This window comes from Onychostoma macrolepis, chromosome 24 (assembly GCF_012432095.1).
Source record: "Onychostoma macrolepis isolate SWU-2019 chromosome 24, ASM1243209v1, whole genome shotgun sequence".
In the NCBI taxonomy this organism is placed as follows: domain Eukaryota; kingdom Metazoa; phylum Chordata; class Actinopteri; order Cypriniformes; family Cyprinidae; genus Onychostoma; species Onychostoma macrolepis.
The window spans coordinates 18,970,114-18,988,005 of record NC_081178.1 but is presented as its reverse complement, the minus strand read 5'-3'; the positions used below and the strand labels follow the sequence as shown (position 1 = coordinate 18,988,005).

At 37.8% G+C, this 17,892-nt stretch overlaps 1 protein-coding gene across 6 annotated transcripts in view; it reads left to right on the top strand.

Moving 5' to 3' along the window:
• The window catches only part of gnal (guanine nucleotide binding protein (G protein), alpha activating activity polypeptide, olfactory type), a 253,324-nt gene continuing 235,432 nt past the window's right edge, over positions 1-17,892 (top strand). For 2 of the 6 annotated variants that reach the window (XM_058764670.1, XM_058764672.1), the window contains exons 1-4: positions 1-482; positions 663-735; positions 1,475-1,529; positions 1,633-1,752. In XM_058764670.1, the coding sequence (XP_058620653.1) occupies positions 344-482; positions 663-735; positions 1,475-1,529; positions 1,633-1,752 (387 nt within the window). In that variant the 5' untranslated portion in view covers positions 1-343. The remainder of the gene's footprint in view (positions 483-662; positions 736-1,474; positions 1,530-1,632; positions 1,753-17,892) is intronic. The other 4 variants (XR_009268975.1, XM_058764674.1, XM_058764671.1 and 1 more) reach the window with 3 other exon arrangements.

Here is a 17,892-nt window from a genome sequence, read left to right as displayed (position 1 = left end):
GTGGAGTGTCACTTCCTGTAAGTGCAGAGAGAGGCAGTGCTGAGTTAAAGACACACAAACACAGACACATTACAGCAAAATAGCGAGAGGGAAGAGAGAGGCAGATGATCTGATCTTTAGCCGCTTGTCTGATTTTCAAACATTGATCATGAATATATCGAGAGGATCCGACTGAATCTGTCGCTTGTGTGTGAAAAGGAGTCAAAGCGAAACCTTTTTTCCCGTGGCGCACGGATTTCTCGCCCTATTAATCAGTCCAATACACTTCAAATCATCATTACAGAAGATATTTGAGATAATATTATCATTTACTGTGTACTTGAGAAGAGAGACGCTTTTGAACATGGGATGTTTGGGCAACAGCAAGACAGAGGATCAGCGCATCGACGAGAAGGCGCAACGAGAGGCGAATAAAAAGATCGAGAAACAGTTACAGAAAGAGAGACAGGCGTATAAAGCCACACACCGCCTGCTCTTATTAGGTAAGACAGGAATGTATAACCAATACATTAATAACAGAAAGATGTGTCAGCAAACTTCGAGCAGAGATATGGATATATCGTCATCATCATCGTGGATGGATTGATAATTTCTTCATGGCTCTGGAAATACTCATATTTTAGCTATGTACCATCTTATGTCTTTTTTCTATGCTTTTTAAGGCGCTGGGGAATCCGGGAAGAGCACTATAGTTAAACAGATGCGGATCCTGCACGTCAACGGCTTTAACGCAGAGTGAGTGTGTGTTTATTTAGCGTTATTTACTGACACTGGGCCTGTACTGTGTTTATTATAACGGATGCGGTATTTATGTTTTGGATGTTAGAATATTGACGGGCTTCAGATGTACGCCTCTGCGTCCGGTGCGTGTCGATGGCTCTCGCTAAACCTAGTGAGCTGCCTACCTAGACAGTATTTTTGGTTATCATAGGCGTGTGTAGCATTTTGGGCCTCATTTTTGGTCATCATAGACTCATGCAAAATTTTTCAAGTCTCAAATTTGACCGACCACCTATACAACATTTTGGGCTATAGGTGTGTGCAGTATTTTCAGCATCATTTTTGAACTGCGTACCCAGACATCCTCTGTCCAGTTGGCGCATATCGCATATTTGAGTCTCGTTTTTGTGTTGTTTACCTAGACCGTATATTTGGGCCTTATCTCATGGCATAAACCCGTTAATAATAATAGATAATAACCGAACTGATTATGTATCAGAGTGATATGCTGTTATTTCCATGTTCACTATCAGGATGGCCAGAAATGAGGTCACACTGTGTGCAATATGTGCTGTTTAGGCATGTGACTGCTTATAATCACAACTTGCCCATTGATAAGGCCGAACTTTGAGTAATATTAGGCTATAGTCACATTAGTAAATTATGGAGAATTATTTTGACACTCCAAATTTTGAGATGTCATTCATTCTTTAATGACAGTTGTTCCCTCCTATTTTCCTCCTCCTCTGTTCAGAGAAAAGAAGCAAAAAATATTGGATATCCGGAAAAATGTGAAGGACGCCATTGTGGTAAGTAATTTTTGTAAATAACAATTGTTTTCTCTCTAGCAGTTGTGTTTTCTGTTAGTGCCCGCATTCAGCATGCTTTAACACCTCTGTTTCCATATTCCAGACGATAGTATCTGCTATGAGCACCTTAACGCCCCCTGTGTCAATTGCCAACCCGTCCAATCAGCCTAGAGCCGAGTACATCAAAACTATAGCTCCACTCTCAGATTTTGACTACACAGAGGTAAGACACCACATCTCAATCTGTTACAGCACTAAGCGGAGTAGCTAAAGAAGAATTTTCAAGGGAAATTGATGTCACATACTTGATCATAGAAATGTTGTTTCTTGAGTTGATTAGACAGTAGTTCTGTGTAAGTGTGTCATCATGGTTGAAGTGGTGCACAAACTCCCTTTTAAATCCTGTCAATAATACAGACACATACTTCATAATGTTTTCCCTGCGATAGATTCTTACACGTGCTTTGCCCATGTCTGCTCATGGCAATTGATGTAGATGTCAGTCAATGTCATAACTTTTGTGGGTTGTTTGTTTTGGTATTAGGAAAGATCACATTAACTAGGGCAGATTAATTAAATATGTTTATGTTAAATGTAACTTATTTGTTTAGTTACATGAATTACAATGGTTTCATTTTATTATATTTGACTTTTTAACACTAGTCACAATATGCATACACATTCTTTTTATTATTATTATTATTATGCAAGCAAAGACTGTGTCAGTATTTACATGTGTCAAATACAATAAACAAACAAACAAACAAACAAAAACAGGACAGACAAGCATAAATACTACTAGCCAACATTATAAATCCATTTTGATAACTCTTTTATGTGTATTCTCATTTTTATTGATAAATGATAGAGAAAAAGCTTCTTAATTACTTTCATTAAAAAGCTTCTTAATTACTGTATTGAAATATTGTAATATCTGAAGTTGTTTGCAGTCATTAACCATGTCCATGTCATGCTCATTCATGTACTTAGCAATAAACAAATGTGCAATGGCCAAGGCCATTTCTTTTAATGCTTGTAAAATATGAATCTCCTCCTAACTCTAAGCATGTTTTTTCAATAGCTTAATAACCTTAACAACTGTCCATTTCAAAGATCATGTAAATAATAGGGCTGTCAATCAATTAAAATATTTAATCGCAACTTAATCGCACATTTTTATTTGTTCTAAATGTACCTTAAATTAATACTTTTCAAGTTTTTAATACTCTAATCAACATGGGCATGGACAAATATGGATGTTTAATGCAGTATAGGTGTATTATTAGTGAAACCATAGTCAACATAGAGCATGAAGTCTAGACATGTTTCAAAGGTCATAGATGTTTTTCAAACAGCTTGTTCATGTCTATTAGACACATGAAAAAAGAAATACCAGGTTCCCATTACTTCTCTTTCTTTGCACTGAGCAATTTACTTACACAAACCTGTTTACATTTTTGCAGGACAGGGCAGCTCACTTCTTCTGAACATGCTAAATGTACATTTATTATTTATTATTAGATTTGTTTGCCTCTCTGTGCCCACATACTGTATTTTGATACAGATAAATTCTCAATAAAACTGTTTTCATTGATATATTTTACTGTTTCTGACAATAGCTGTGCTGTGATTTCGGCTATAGCCTACTTGCATGTAAAATTAGAGAATTATCATAAAATCTGTGTTTAACTGAAAGCGCTGCTCCTCTCCGCTGCCCACTGAACAATGCAGATGCACAGAGAGAGAGAGAGGTGTGTGCGCGCGCTGGGAAACAGAAAGCTCGCGCTCACGCGGCAGTACCAGCGTGTCTCAGGAACTAAATAAGGTTTGGGCAAACCCTAAAGATTTGTCGCTAGTCAAGTTTTTTGAAGAGGGGGGAAAAAAGTCGCTAAATGGGTCTGTAAAGTCGCTACGTTGGCAACACTGTGCATCTCCATTTCTCCAACTACGGGCTAGGGCACGGGTCAAACAGAAAATGCGCGCTGCGTTAATAAAATCAGTGCCGTTAAAATGAATATGCGTTAAGGCATTATTAACGCGTTCATTTTGACAGCACTAGTAAATAATTTATCAGCTTTAGTAGATACTATATGTACAGTGGAATAAGGTATTTAATTAACACGTGAATTAGAGGGTTAATTTATAAAAAAAATTAAAATTTGTGATCATTTACTTAGTCCTATGTTGTTTCAAACCTAAATGACTTTTGTTCATCTTTGTAGTACAAGTGAAGAAATTTTTATTTCACACATTAAAATGTACAGAAATACATCTACATGAAGGGAGCAGTTTAATCTAGTGAGGTTTAAGCCGTGGCACGCTACATGCGGAAATGTTTGAAAGCATATGAACGTAGCCTACTTCAAAACGGCACATGGAAATTACTCAAGCAGTAACAGTGTTACGGTGCATTTCATTACTGAAGACTTCGACCTTAAGGTAATATAGGCTATATAATAAGGTAATATATATATTCTTATTCATTTAAAGTCCGTCTAAAGTTAACAGACAGTGTTTAAAAAGTGTAATCCCCGCATGTTTACATATATGTTTATTACAGTGACTTTGCATTAATTTCCTGAATAATGAGTGTGGTAAAGCAACAAATTTGTTTTTATATTTCTGCAGTCTACTTCAGTTTGTGTAATTTGTTACGAGGCTGGAAGTTCAACAAATCAGTCAATATACTACTGTGATTGTAGTTGTTAAATAAAAATGTCATTCATATCAATTCATGTATCACCTAATTTCATCATAACGTATAGGCCTGGCCTACAGAAAAGAACATTTATGTTTAATCTATCTAATATTGTGTTGGTCATACTATGATTTATTGCTTGCCTTTGTTGAATAAAACAGAACATAAAGAGCTTTAAAAAATAATTGCATATTAAATCGTAATATTGGTAAATAATAAATATAAAAAAAAAAAACACGAAACCAGTCTTAAGTCGCTGGGGTATATTTGTAGCAATAGTCACACTGATATCAAAAATACATTGTATGGGTCAAAATTATACATTTTTATGCCAAAAATCATTAGTATGTTAAGTAAAGATCATGTTCCATGAAGATATTTTGTAAATTTCTTACCGTAAATATATCAAAACTTCATTTTTGATTAGTAATATGCATTGCTAAAAAACTTCATTTGGACAACTTTAAAGGCGATTTTCTCAATATTTAGATTTTTTTGCACCCTCAGATTCCAGATTTTCAAATGGTTGTATCTCGGCCAAATATTGTCAGATCCTAACAAACCATACAGCAATGGAAAGCTTATTTACTTATGATGTATAAATCTCAATTTCGAAAAATTGACACTTAAGACAGGTTTTGTGGTCCAGGGTCACATATGTTATCTTATTTGCAAATGTTTTCATTCAAATTATGCAATCATGATGTGATGGAGTGTACAAATGAACACTCATGAATGTGTTGTGATGATTAAATTATTCATACACAGAATATGTGTAAACATTGATATCTAAAGTTTCTACAGTAACTTTATCATTATTTTAGTGTCTTTCACCTACAGTTATTCATAAAAGTAATGTCAGACACCATGAGAAAAAAAACAAAAAAAAACATACCATTCGGTCTGGGTGATATATCAGATATTCATAATATACAGTAAGCCTGTTAATGATTCCCTGACATTCAGTTAAATTCAAAAGCATTTTAAGAAACGTAAGGGTTAATTTTACTGTGTACATATAAGCAGTTTTCTCTACCAAGAAGGGACCGAAAGGATTTATAATGTCATTTCCCTTACCGCTGATGCACCGATCAAATATTATAAATATTACAAAGCATATATTGCTCTCGTTTTTTAGTTTCCTTAACTTTATATAATGGCTTGTGCGACATTGTGCTTTAATACCAGGTTTAATACTCAAACGTCATACTTCAGGATTCCCCAATAATGCTTAAAGTGAAAAATGCTTAATGTGACTTAATGTACTATCATAGTGATATTTACATTTAGGCATTTAGCAGATGCTTTATCCAAAGCGACTTACAAATGAGGACAACAATCAAACCAACAAGAGAGCAATAATATGTAAGTGCTGGGATAAGTCTAGGTTAGCCTAAGGCAGTACACATAGCAAGTTTTTTTTTTTTTTTTTAAATAATAAATAAAAAGAAATCAAGTAGATAGAATAGAAAAATAATAGAGAACATTATTGTTAGAGGGACTCAATCTCTCTCTCTCTCTTTTTTTTTTTTTTTTTTTTACAAAGAAAGAAAAGCCAAACGAATAGAAAAAGAATTGAGAATGTTATTCTTAGAGGCTCTGTTTTTTAAATATTTTTTTAAATTTTAAATCAAGTATATATGTATATATATATTAGGGGTGTAACGGTACACGTATTCGGGTCTTTCGGTTCGGTACACGTGTACCGAATGAATACAGTATTTTTTTTAATTATTTTTTTTTTCAGGAAATTCAAATAATAAATCGCGTTTTGACAGTCTTTGATGTGGCATGACAGATCGCTGTATAAATGCCTTGGAGAGCCGCTTCTGGGACGGTTCAGAAACGTGCTGGTATAAACCCAACACAAGCGCTGACTCGAGCGGCCACGATCAACTCCGGTTCCTGTGTCTGTGTCAGTGAGCCGTGAAGCGCCGCAGACATGTGCAGAGCAGAGCGCGAGTGAACGCGTTCATTCCTTCCTCTTTACTACTAGTTTTAACGCAAACAAACACGACTGAATATCGCATGCCTCGTGTAATTGCTCAGTGTTTCAACCTCGGAAAGACATCAACAAATCAGCCTGGAAATAAAATGTCACGTAACATTTCATTTACCTCAGCAAGTTATCAGTGTCCACATCTCGTTAGTTCACTAGAGAAATGAAGTCTAGAGAGGAGCATTTCACGAAATATTACACCATGTACATTATATTTTACTAAACCTGGTAATCTTAATTATTTAATGTATGCTTAAATTAATCTGTTATGAAACATGCAATGAAAGCCAGTGTGTAACTGAATATCCACCTTTTTCTTCAACGCGGAAGTAAGCCTATGGGTGAGACTTCCGGTTCATTAGCCGCTATAGGTAAATAACGAGAAGAATAACAACGTACAGTAAACGGTAAAACTGTTTGCACTACAAACCAGTGTGTTCATAATTAAGATAATACATTAAAATAATATGATAAGACACACTAATTTTCAATATAAAGCAGCAAAACGAACTGTTTTGTACAACTAAAAATAGCTGGAGGCGGATGAGACCGGAAGCTAGACCCATAAAATTTACAAATGGCCGTGCCCATTTTTATGTCAAGAAAAGGGTGGATAGTTTTTATCAAATAGCCTAGAAATTTTAATATTTAAAAGTTAATTTAAATATTGCATTGTGCAATTAACATGTTTGCATACATTTTTTTTTTTTTTTTGTAAGTTGAATGCTGATCATCTATTTAAAAATAAACAGTAATTAAATTTAAGTTTGAGTTAAGTTGTTAGGCCTAATTGTAATGTAAGAGGGCTGCCTATAGTTTTAAGCTGAGGTAGATTTTTATCATTAAGCAAATTTAAAATATAACTGAATGTATTTAAAGAAAGAGCAACTTGTTCAGTAACCCACTGTTTATAAAAAAAAAAAGAGTTTAGTTTTTCCCCCTGCTGTACCGAAATCATACTGAACCGTGACGTAAAAACCGAGGTACGTACCGAACTGTCATATTTGTGTACCGTTACAGCCCTAATTTATATATATAGAGAGAGGAGAGAGAATAGTTTAGAATATAATGTTTTTAACCATTTCTTGAAGATGACTAAGGACTGGGTAGTCCTTAAGTTGGGTAGGACATTCCACCAGGAGGGAACAGTAAATGTAAAAGTCAGTGAAAGTGATTTTTGCCTTTTGGGATGGCACTATAATGCCTCGTTCACTTGCAGAATGCAAGCATCTAGAGGGCACATAAGTCTGAAGTAGGGCTAGACAATATGGCAAAAGAAATAATTTTTTTCAGAACGTTTGACCGATTCTTGATTTTTATTTTTACGATTTTTAACTAGTTTTTTAGGGATGCACCGATACTCTGCTCCTGTACTCGTACTCGTTAAAATGCCGATTCCAAACGCCGATACCACACAGCATGTGATAAGTGCCATATTCAGACAAAGAAACACCAACAACAGACTGCAGAATATAGTTATTAGAGATTAAGGATGTCAACGAAGTATATGAGTGCAATGAATATAATATTAAACATTCAGTATTAACGCCTGTATAGCTGATGTGCGCGAGCTGATGGGCTGGGCTAAGCAAAGCACGCTGAGTGGGTTGAGCATGTGGCGGCTCAGATGCGCAAGCTTGTCGAGTGAATATACCTTTCTCATAGGGGTGGGCGATATGGCAAAAATATAATATCACGATATTTTTAAGAAAAATCACGATTCACGATTTTATCACGATTCTTTGTCATGTTGGTTTTACTATTTTGCAAGTTGTCTGAGCATTACAGCCAAACTAATTTCCCTATTATAAAGACAAAACCTTTCAAGATAACAAAAATATTAAAAAATAATGGTGGATATTTAGGCCAAAGTGGGCGAAGATAAAAATCTTTGTCATTATTTTATCTTTGTTATTAAAAAAATTAGAACAAAGATACACATTACAAAATACACATAATATATAAATAAAACAGTGTTACAATAGGTGTATTTAGCAGGAGCATTCAAGAAATTTAATCAACAATATAAAAATAAAACACTATATAGATTGATTCCTATTAAATCAACTGTATTAACGTTTTTCAGTCAAGAGTAGTGAGTGATTTTTCTCTGTGTTTTGGTGTTTTATTAACATTGAAGGAATAATTAACCCCAAAATAAAAAGTGTTTTATATTTATACCATCATTTACTCACTCAAAAGTTTCTTTAAACCTGAATGAGTTTCTTCTGCTAAACATAAATGCTATTTTGAGGAACATGGAAAACCAAACAGTTGCTGGTCCCCAGTGACTTATTCCATAGTATTTTTTTTTTTTCATTCTATCAAAAGTCAATGTGGACCAGATACTATTTGGTTACCCACATTCTTCAAAATATCTTCTCTTGTGTTCAGCACAAGAAAGAAATTAATACAGGTTTGGGACAACATGCGAGTTAGTAAATAATAACAGAAATTAAATTTTAAGGTGAACTATCCCTTTAATTACAGTCGGCTGCATGTTCAGTACTGCCCCTTTAAGACATGCACGCATCTAATATACAGAGGCACGCATCCGTTTTCTCTCAGCTGTTTACTTACTCATTTTAGACATAAGCAACGGAGTCTATACATAAACCTTGTGTGTTTTGACAGTATTAGTGCACAAGATAACTTAGTTCAGTAATCAGGCGCTTTTTGACAGGCTTTAGCACGCGCGCTTCGGATGTACGGGCTCAGAAAAAGCGCACATCAGACCGACACGTGAATAAAACATTTAACCGGCAAGGCTTTAAAGCGGATCCGAATAATGTACAGTATATTGAGACGGAGGAATAAGAACTGCAGCTGATAGAATGTGCGCTGTAGCACGATACTACGATATTTCTTGAAAAGCAGATCGTGGAGACATTTTTATCGTCCACGATCAAAAACCGTCATATCGCACACCCCTACTTTCTCACAGACATTACTGGAAATTTTGTAGTTCGGTTGGATATGTCAAAAACATGTAAGTAAACTATGCACAAGTTACTTAACGGTAGGGAGAGAGAGAGAGAGCGCACTTCTGTTGTGTGATCTTTGATGTTCACTCACTTAGCACACGCATCATTTGGATTCTGAGGAAAGTGAAACTAGCAGCCTACGTGAAATGCGCTAGGCTGTAGGCCTACTACTTGTCCCTCTGATTCTGCACCAGTACAAATACGTGCACACGTTGCGTGTGTTTTGCTTGCTTGAGTGTTTCTGCAATATATGAGTGGCTTTGGAATATAAATCGCAGCACATTTGTGACCCTGGACCACAAAACCAGTCATAAGTGTCAATTTTTCAAAATTGAGATTTCTACATATTGTGTGGGAACAAACACTCAATATAAGATCCTCCAGTCTGTTAATAAATTTCCCCTTTTTATTTATACAAATTCTTTAAAACTCTTTACCAACCCCCACCTCACAAGGTAGGAAAATGGATATGATGCACAACTCAAAATGAACAAAAAACTAAAAAGAACGAGACAAATTAAATAAAAACCATTGCAATCTGTCCCGAAAATACACAATATACAAACATTAACAAAATCAAATCACAAAGCGCCTCTAAATCAGTTTCTTTTCAATAATCATCCCAAAATAACTTCAAATACACTTCATACCTATTAGCACAGCAAAACTCACTTCTAACCACTCTGGTCATTGAGGTTCTCATTGGAGTGCATCACATCTACAAATATACACATGTAAACCCATACACAATATTCCCATCAAAGTTCAATCATAATCTTTACATAATCATACATCTAAATCATTCATAAATAACTTCAAATACACTTCATACCTCTCAAAAGCATATTCAACCTAAGCCGCTCTGGTTGCGGAGGTTTCTCAGGCGCACACCAAATCCTATCACAATTTCTATGTGGCGTTCTCACCGCATTTCATTGTTCTGTCCATCACTTAATTTGTTCCGTGTATGTACGTGTTTAAATAACCCATAGTTCCTCCCCCCTCCCCACTTAACCAGAGGGCTCAATACTACATCCACCTCCTCCTTGTCAAATCATCGTCCCGATAATCCCACCATTACATTTCTTTTACACCTCTAAAACTTTACATAAATTATCGTTCCATCACTTCTTTTAATTCATAAATCACCTGCCGTAAATGATTTAAGACTGTCATAATTGCCTGAGACTCTCCATGACTCGACTCTACGGGGATTGCTGCTGCTTCCATACCCTGCACCGATTGTGGCTGTCTAAAAGGATTTCTGTGCTGTCTTGCTGTGGCCCTCTGAGAGCGTGGAACTGTGCCTTCCAGCCCAGCGGGTTGTACAAATCGCTCCTCCACTCTGGGGCCTTCCTCTTCAGCACTTGTGACCCCAGATGACAGATTCTCGGGCACCACCACCCGAATCTCTTCCCAATCTTCATTTGACTCAGTCTCTAATTGTGCCATGTTTGTGCTTGACTCTGTACCTTGATGCTCACTTAACACTACGGGTTCTTTCTGCAGTGGTCCACAATGGCCACAGTCTTTCCAACATGCAGTAAGGTAAATCCTCCCACACATCCTGGATTTTATTTCGTCCCCTCACTCTCCAATTCCATCGATATACCAAATCACCTGGATTCAGACTAGCATCCTTCACTGCCCCTTGCTGTCTTCATTGTCTCTGCGTGACCATGCTCTGTAGCCGCTTCTGCGTCAGACTATAAGCTTGCTGAAGTCGGTGCTGATGTTCCGCCACCCATGTCTCCACGGTACCTTCTTCTCTCCTTCTGCAACCCCCGGTCAACACATGGTCAATTGGGAGAGCCGGGCTCCTACCGAACATTAAAAAAAATGGGGAAAATCCAGTGGTAGCATTTTCAGTTGTATTATATGCGAATACCACTTCATGCAAGTATTCATCCCATCTCCAATTCTTCTCCTGAGGAAGGGCCTGGAGGAGATTTAATAGAACGCTGCACAAATGCTCACACTGCCCGTTCCCTTGGCGGTGAAACGCTGTGGTTCTGCTCTTCTGTATACCATACACTTTACACAGTTGCTGCACGATCTCAGCCTCAAAGCACTGACCCTGATCAGAATGAATCCGAGCTGGAATGCCGTATCGATGAATCCACTCCTTGACCAGGACCTTTGCCACTGTTACAGCCCTCTGATTTGCTGTAGGAACGGCAACTGTGAATTTAGAAAATACATCCGTTATCACAAGTACATTTTCTTTTCCACTCTGGGAGTGTTCCAACACCGTAAAATCCAATGCCACCACTTCCAAGGGTTTTGACGCTTGAATGCTGTTCATAATTGTTCTTACTTTAGGCTGAACATCTTTAGACACAATGCAACGAAGACAATTTTTGCAAAAGTTCTGCACATCTTGGTACATCCCTGGCCAATAAAACCGTTGACGTACCAGTTTAAACGTTCGGTCAATCCCCTGATGGCCTTGGTGATCATGCAGCTGACTAAGGACCTCCTGTTTTAACACTTGAGGTAACAGAAGCTGTTTTACCCAGCCCCCTCTAGCATCTGCAACCAGTCTATGCAGGATCTCTTCAAACTCTTCCACTTTATCTCATTGTCTTAACAATTCACGCGTGTCTTTTGGCTCCTCTTGGCGCTCTCTCTCTTGTCTGGTCCTCCTCCTTTACTCCAATAAAATTTAAACCGTGAAATTATAGGGTCCTGCTCTTGCATATCCTGTATTTGGAATTCGGGAAAAACAGAAGTAGCATTCACTGTCGCAGTGGGGACCATTTCCCCTAACATCACCCGCTGCTCTCATCCTGTGAAATTTTGTCGAGACAGAGCATCTGCGTTTCCGTCCTTCCTACCAGGACGATACACAATTTCAAAGTCAAACATGGCCAACTGCGATGCCCAGCGCTGCTCCACAGCCTCCAGTTTAGCGGTCTTCAAATGGCTCAATGGATTATTATCAGTAAAGACTGTAAACCTATTCCCAATTAAATAATCTTGAAATTTCTCTGTTACCGCCCATTTAAGAGCAAGAAACTCCAATTTCATTGTACTATAATTATCCATGTTACGCTCCGATTCCCTCAGACCCCTGCTGGCATAGGCAACTGGCCGCAGCTTGCCCCCTCCTCCTGAGACAGTACTGCTCCAAGTCCTGTATTGCTGGCATCTACATCCAAGACAAAAGACTTAGTAAAGTCAGCATAAGCTAACAAAGGAGTGGATGTTAACTTCTCTTTCAACAATTTGAATGCCTCTTCACACTTGGGATCCCACTTCTGTCTAAACTGTTCACTAGTTAAGTATACTCTCTTGCTTCGTTTCTTACCCTTCAGTGCTTCCCCAGCAGCGGCCAGCTGATGTAACGGTGCTGCAACGTTAGCAAATCCCTGAACAAAACGTCTATAGCAGCTTGCAAATCCTAAAAAAGATCAAAGTTCTTTTGCGGTCTGAAATAATATGGCCTAAATAGCGTACCTCTTTTTGGAAGAAACAGCATTTGCTAAGCTTGACCTTAAGACCATGATGCCGAAATCGTTGCAGGACTCTCTCCAGTCTCTCCAAATGTTGCTCTACTGTTGATGAGAATACAATTACGTCATCTAGGTATAAAAGTACTGACTGAACACTGTCATCACTGAATATGCATTCCATTAAACGTTGAAAGGTACTTGGACCATTGGATAGGCCATATGGTAGACGATTATATTCAAACAGGCCAAATGGTGTACAAAAAGCCATCTTTTGTTTATCCTTCTCGGCCACTGCCACCTGATTATACCCACTTGCAAGGTCTAAAATGGAAAACCAACAGGCTTCACTCAAAGCATGCAAAGATTCTTCAATCCTGGGCAGTGGGTATGCATCTCGTCTTGTTTTGGCATTCAGCAACGTATAATCCACGCACATCCGAATAGATCCATCCTTCTTCTTTACAATTACGATTGGTGATGAATATGGGCTGCAGCTCTCCCTAATTACATTTTGTTCTAACAGTTGTTTAATATGAGCCTTAACCTCCTCATATTGACTAGGTGGCAATCTCCTATATCTTTGACAAACTGGAGCATCATCTAACGATGGAATTTGATGCTCAATCAAATCTGTATACCCCAGATCCCCCTCTCTTTCTGTAAAAACAGAGGCATACTGGTCCAATAACTTCCTAACCTTGCCTTCCTGTTCCTCATTCAACTGGGGGAACTTCAAGGTCCCAACGTCATGAGCTACCATTACCCCTGTCTGTGCCGCATTACATTGTTCAATATACACTGTACAATTTTTTTCTTCCTGTATAGGAGTAAATTTTAGCTCTGGATCCCAATCACTAATAACCACCTCAACCTGGCGAATTTTGTTCTTCCTGTATAGGAGTAAATTTTAGCTCTGGATCCCCAGCCGAACGTGTGGATTCAGAATAACATCACTAGTACCCACATTCATTATTGGGACCAATAATTGTCCTTTCTCTGGCAATACTATTGATCCTACAACCAAAAGGTCTGCTGGTAAGCTCCCCTCATTCTCTAGCAAGGGTTCCAAGAGCAATGACTCCCTTGGCGTGAGTCTAGTATATCCACTGGTAGCCCAAACCAATTGAAGGGTACCTGCGGCCACCTTTATTGGGCTTTGAGCCAAAAGGTTAACAAAAGATTGATTTTGCGTTTCATGCAGTTGACAAATTTCTAATGCCTGCCTTAAAGGAACCTCACATTGCTGTAATATAGGGCTTGCCCAATACTGAGACCCAAACTTTTGTTTCAACAGGTCATGAAAATTTTTAATTACATTCATCCCAAACCTGGGACCATTTTCTTTCTTTCCCTTGTTTTAGAATCAGGCAAATCTTTCACTACCAATACCCCTTGCTTCGGGAGAATCTGATCAAGGATTCTTAAATCTAGCTCTAGATAACCCACATATGGGATATCCAGGCCGTTGGCTGCCTTTAACACCAGCCAACTACAATTCTTCAAGGTATCTGTGCTCTTGTCCCCCATAAGCATTTTAAAGAAGCTCTCAGTTACCATAGAAACCATAGAGCCAGTATCAATTAAGCAATTTACTTCTACATCCCCCCATTTTCACAGCTGTTACTGGACATGAGCCCACTAATTGTTTAAAAGTTTCTCTAATGGTCCCTTTAAAAATAGAGCCAGATTGCCCCTGACTTACTGTGTGGCTCTCCACTCTCCATTAAGGCATGTGAGAATTCAATGAGTGTTTCAGTCTTCCTTGTTGTCTTTCAAAAAATTGTCTCTGTAATGCTGTGAATGATTGAGCATCCCCAAATGCTTCGCACAAAGCTTCAAAAAAAAATTTCTGAACTGGACCTTATTTCTTTTGATCTGTACTTAATTTCTTGCTTAGCCTCACTCTCTAAATGTTCCCATATGAAATCAACTGCCTGGTCTGGAGTCGCATTCCGAGCTTTAAACACACTTTTCAAATCTTCAATCCAATCATTCAATGGTGCACTAGAGGATTTACCTGTATAGACTTTACATCTCTTTTCTCATGGTACATAGACAACCTCTACCTTTGTGGTGCTTCGTTCTTGCCGCACAGTCCCAGTCTCCCTTGACAGTCGTTCATTTTCAGTCACCAGTCTATCCTTTTCTTCTTTGTCTTGTGCCAATTTCCTCTCCAGGGCTGCCAGTTGTTTCTGAAGTGCCTCCATCATGTTTCCTGGACCACCATCTCGATCTTCACCACGGCCTTGATTTACTTTGTCTCAAAAACAACAACAACAAAAAAAAAAAAAACAACCACAACAACAAAAAAGTAATATTTAGAAGGACCTCAGAAATAGAGATCCCATCCTCGTCGCCAAAATTCTGTTGTGTGGGAACAAACACTCAATATAAGATCCTCCAGTCTGTTAATAAATATACCCTTTTTATTTATACAAATTCTTTAAAACTCTTTACCAACCCCCACCTCACAGGGTAGGAAAATGGATATGATGCACAAATCACAATCGGCAATTACTCAAATCAACTCAAAATGAACAAAAAACTAAAAAGAACGAGACAAATTAAATCTTACACAAATTACAAACATTAACAAAATCAAATCACAAAGCACCTCTAAATTAGTTCCTTTTCAATAATCATCCCAAAATAACTTAAAATACACTTCATACCTGTTAGCACAGCAAAACTCACTTCTAACCACTCTGGCCATTGAGGTTCTCACTGGAGTGCATCACATCTATAAATAAACACATGTAAACCCATACACAATATTCCCATCAAAGTTCAATCATATAAAATACATCTAAATCATTCATAAATAACTTCAAATACACTTCATACCTCTCAACAGCATATTCAACCTAAGCCGCTCTGGTCACAGAGGTTTCTCAGGGCGCACACCAAATCCTATCACAATTTTTGTATTCATTATTAATAATAATATTAATAATTACTTATTTTATTTAACAGAACAACAGTAAAATTACAATACTAACTTTTATGAATGTTGATGGAGCTTTTATTTTGACGGAAACCCGTGGGAAGTCCTCAGTGCTTATTATTAGCATCAGATTTATAAATTACCGTATTTTCCCGAATATAAGACGACCCTGATTATAAGACGACCCCCCTTTTTCCAGATGTACCTGTTGGAAAAAGTATTTTTGAAAACCAAATCTTGTTTTTTTTTTTTTTTCTCTCTCTCTCTGTAAAACATTTATTCTTAAATTATTTTCATATTGCATATTTTTCCAATTCTAATTTTTGTTTTGAAAGTATGGTAAATACTGGTAAAATGTACCAACAATGACATTGGAAAATTTTGATATAGCCTACCATTGAAATAACAGGTAGCCCATCTGAATTATATAACAATTAGGCTATCCAACTCATAGTAGCCTACCAAAATGTTATTATCAGTAGACGTGAAATCTTATTGTAGTCTTCAAATCTGGGTACTGTCTTATGTTTTAAAATCACTTACAGAGGAAGTTTGGTCCCATCAGGCAACATGACAGTCACGATCATGCTGCTGTAAGCTTTTCTTTTTCATTTGTTTTCATACGCGATCTTTACAACACACATTACATATTTCATGGCACACTCGTTTTATGCGTTTTTGGCGCCACCTATTGTTGTGGGTGTATTACTGACATGTCAAAGTCTAGACCCTGAATATAAGACGAACGCGTTTTTTCAGATGTATTTCCAAGGAAAAAACATCGTCTTATATTCGGGACAATACGGTAGTCTTTAAATTATTATTATTACTAATTTGGGAAGATGCACGTATCACATTGTCACATGCCTTGTACAAATTCATAAAAATGTTACTGAGCAACTGAGTTTCAGCGCAGATTTCCCTCACGGTTTGGACTTTGAACCCTGGCTAACGAGACAGCGCCGCCAGCTTGTGCAGCGCTGTTTGAACACAGGCAATTCATGTGTGTATTAGAAAACATAACGTTCTGCAGTGTATTTAATTGTTTAAGGCCATTTCACGATTTTAATCATCATACAGTAACCAGCAACAACCACACCTTCCTCTTCTCATCGGAGACATCAGATGCAGTACTAAACAGTCTCTCGCTGTCAGTGTTTGTAATGATTTTTGCATCTTTCTCGGATAGTTTTAAATGCTTCCCCACTGCTGTAATGTTTGCTGCATTAGTGCGCGCCTTTATTCGATCACGTCGCGTCATTATTCTGTGCAATTTTTTCTGTCTTTTTGCTTATTTGGCCCAACGCCGAAAGAGCTTTTTTTTTGCTATTTTCAGCCGAATAATTTCAGCTGCCGAATATTCGGTGCATCCCTAGTAAATATGTCATCGCATCACTATATCATTTATATTGCGATATGACACTTTTTTTTATCATGTAAAAATGTATACCGGTGTTATCGTGGACGGTATGATATGGCATACCCCTAGTGCAGAGCCAGTGGTTGTTTGTAGGCAAACATCAATGCCTTGAATTTTATGCCAGCTATTGGTAGCCAGTGCAAATTGATGAACAGAGTTGTGACATGCACTCTTCTGGGCTCGTTAAAGATTAATCTTGCAGCCGCATTCTTGATTAATTGTAGAGGTTTGATAGAACTGGCTGGAAGACCTGCCAAGAGAGCATTGCAATAGTCCAGCCTTGACAAAACAAGAGCTTGTACAAGGAGTTGTGTAGCATGTTCTGAAAGAAAGGGCCTGATCTTCCTAATGTTGTATAGAGCAAATCTGTAGGAGCGGTCAGATTTAGTAATGTGGACTGAGAAATTTAGCTGATCATAAATTACAACTCCAAGATTCCTGGCTGTCCTTGAAGGAGTTATGGTTGATGTGCCTAGCTGGATGGTGAAATTGTAATGAAGAGATAGGTTTGCTGAAACCACATGCAGTTCTGTTTTGGCGAGGTTGAGTTGAAGGTGATGGTCCTTCATCCAGCAAGAAATGTCTGAGACATGCTGAGATTCGAGCAGCTATCGTCAGGATGGAATGCGAGGTAGAGTTGAGTGTCATCAGCATAGCAATGAAATTAATAGCCATGTTTCAGAATCTAGTGATGCCATGTAGACAGAGAAGAGAAGTGGTCCAAGAACTGAGCCCTGAGGCACCCCAGTAGCTAGCTGTTGTGACTTGGACACCTCACCACTCCAAGACATGACATTTGGCTCTGCAGTGAACACTACTTGAAAATGCTTAATGTGCAATTTTGCATGTTGTGGGCTCATCAT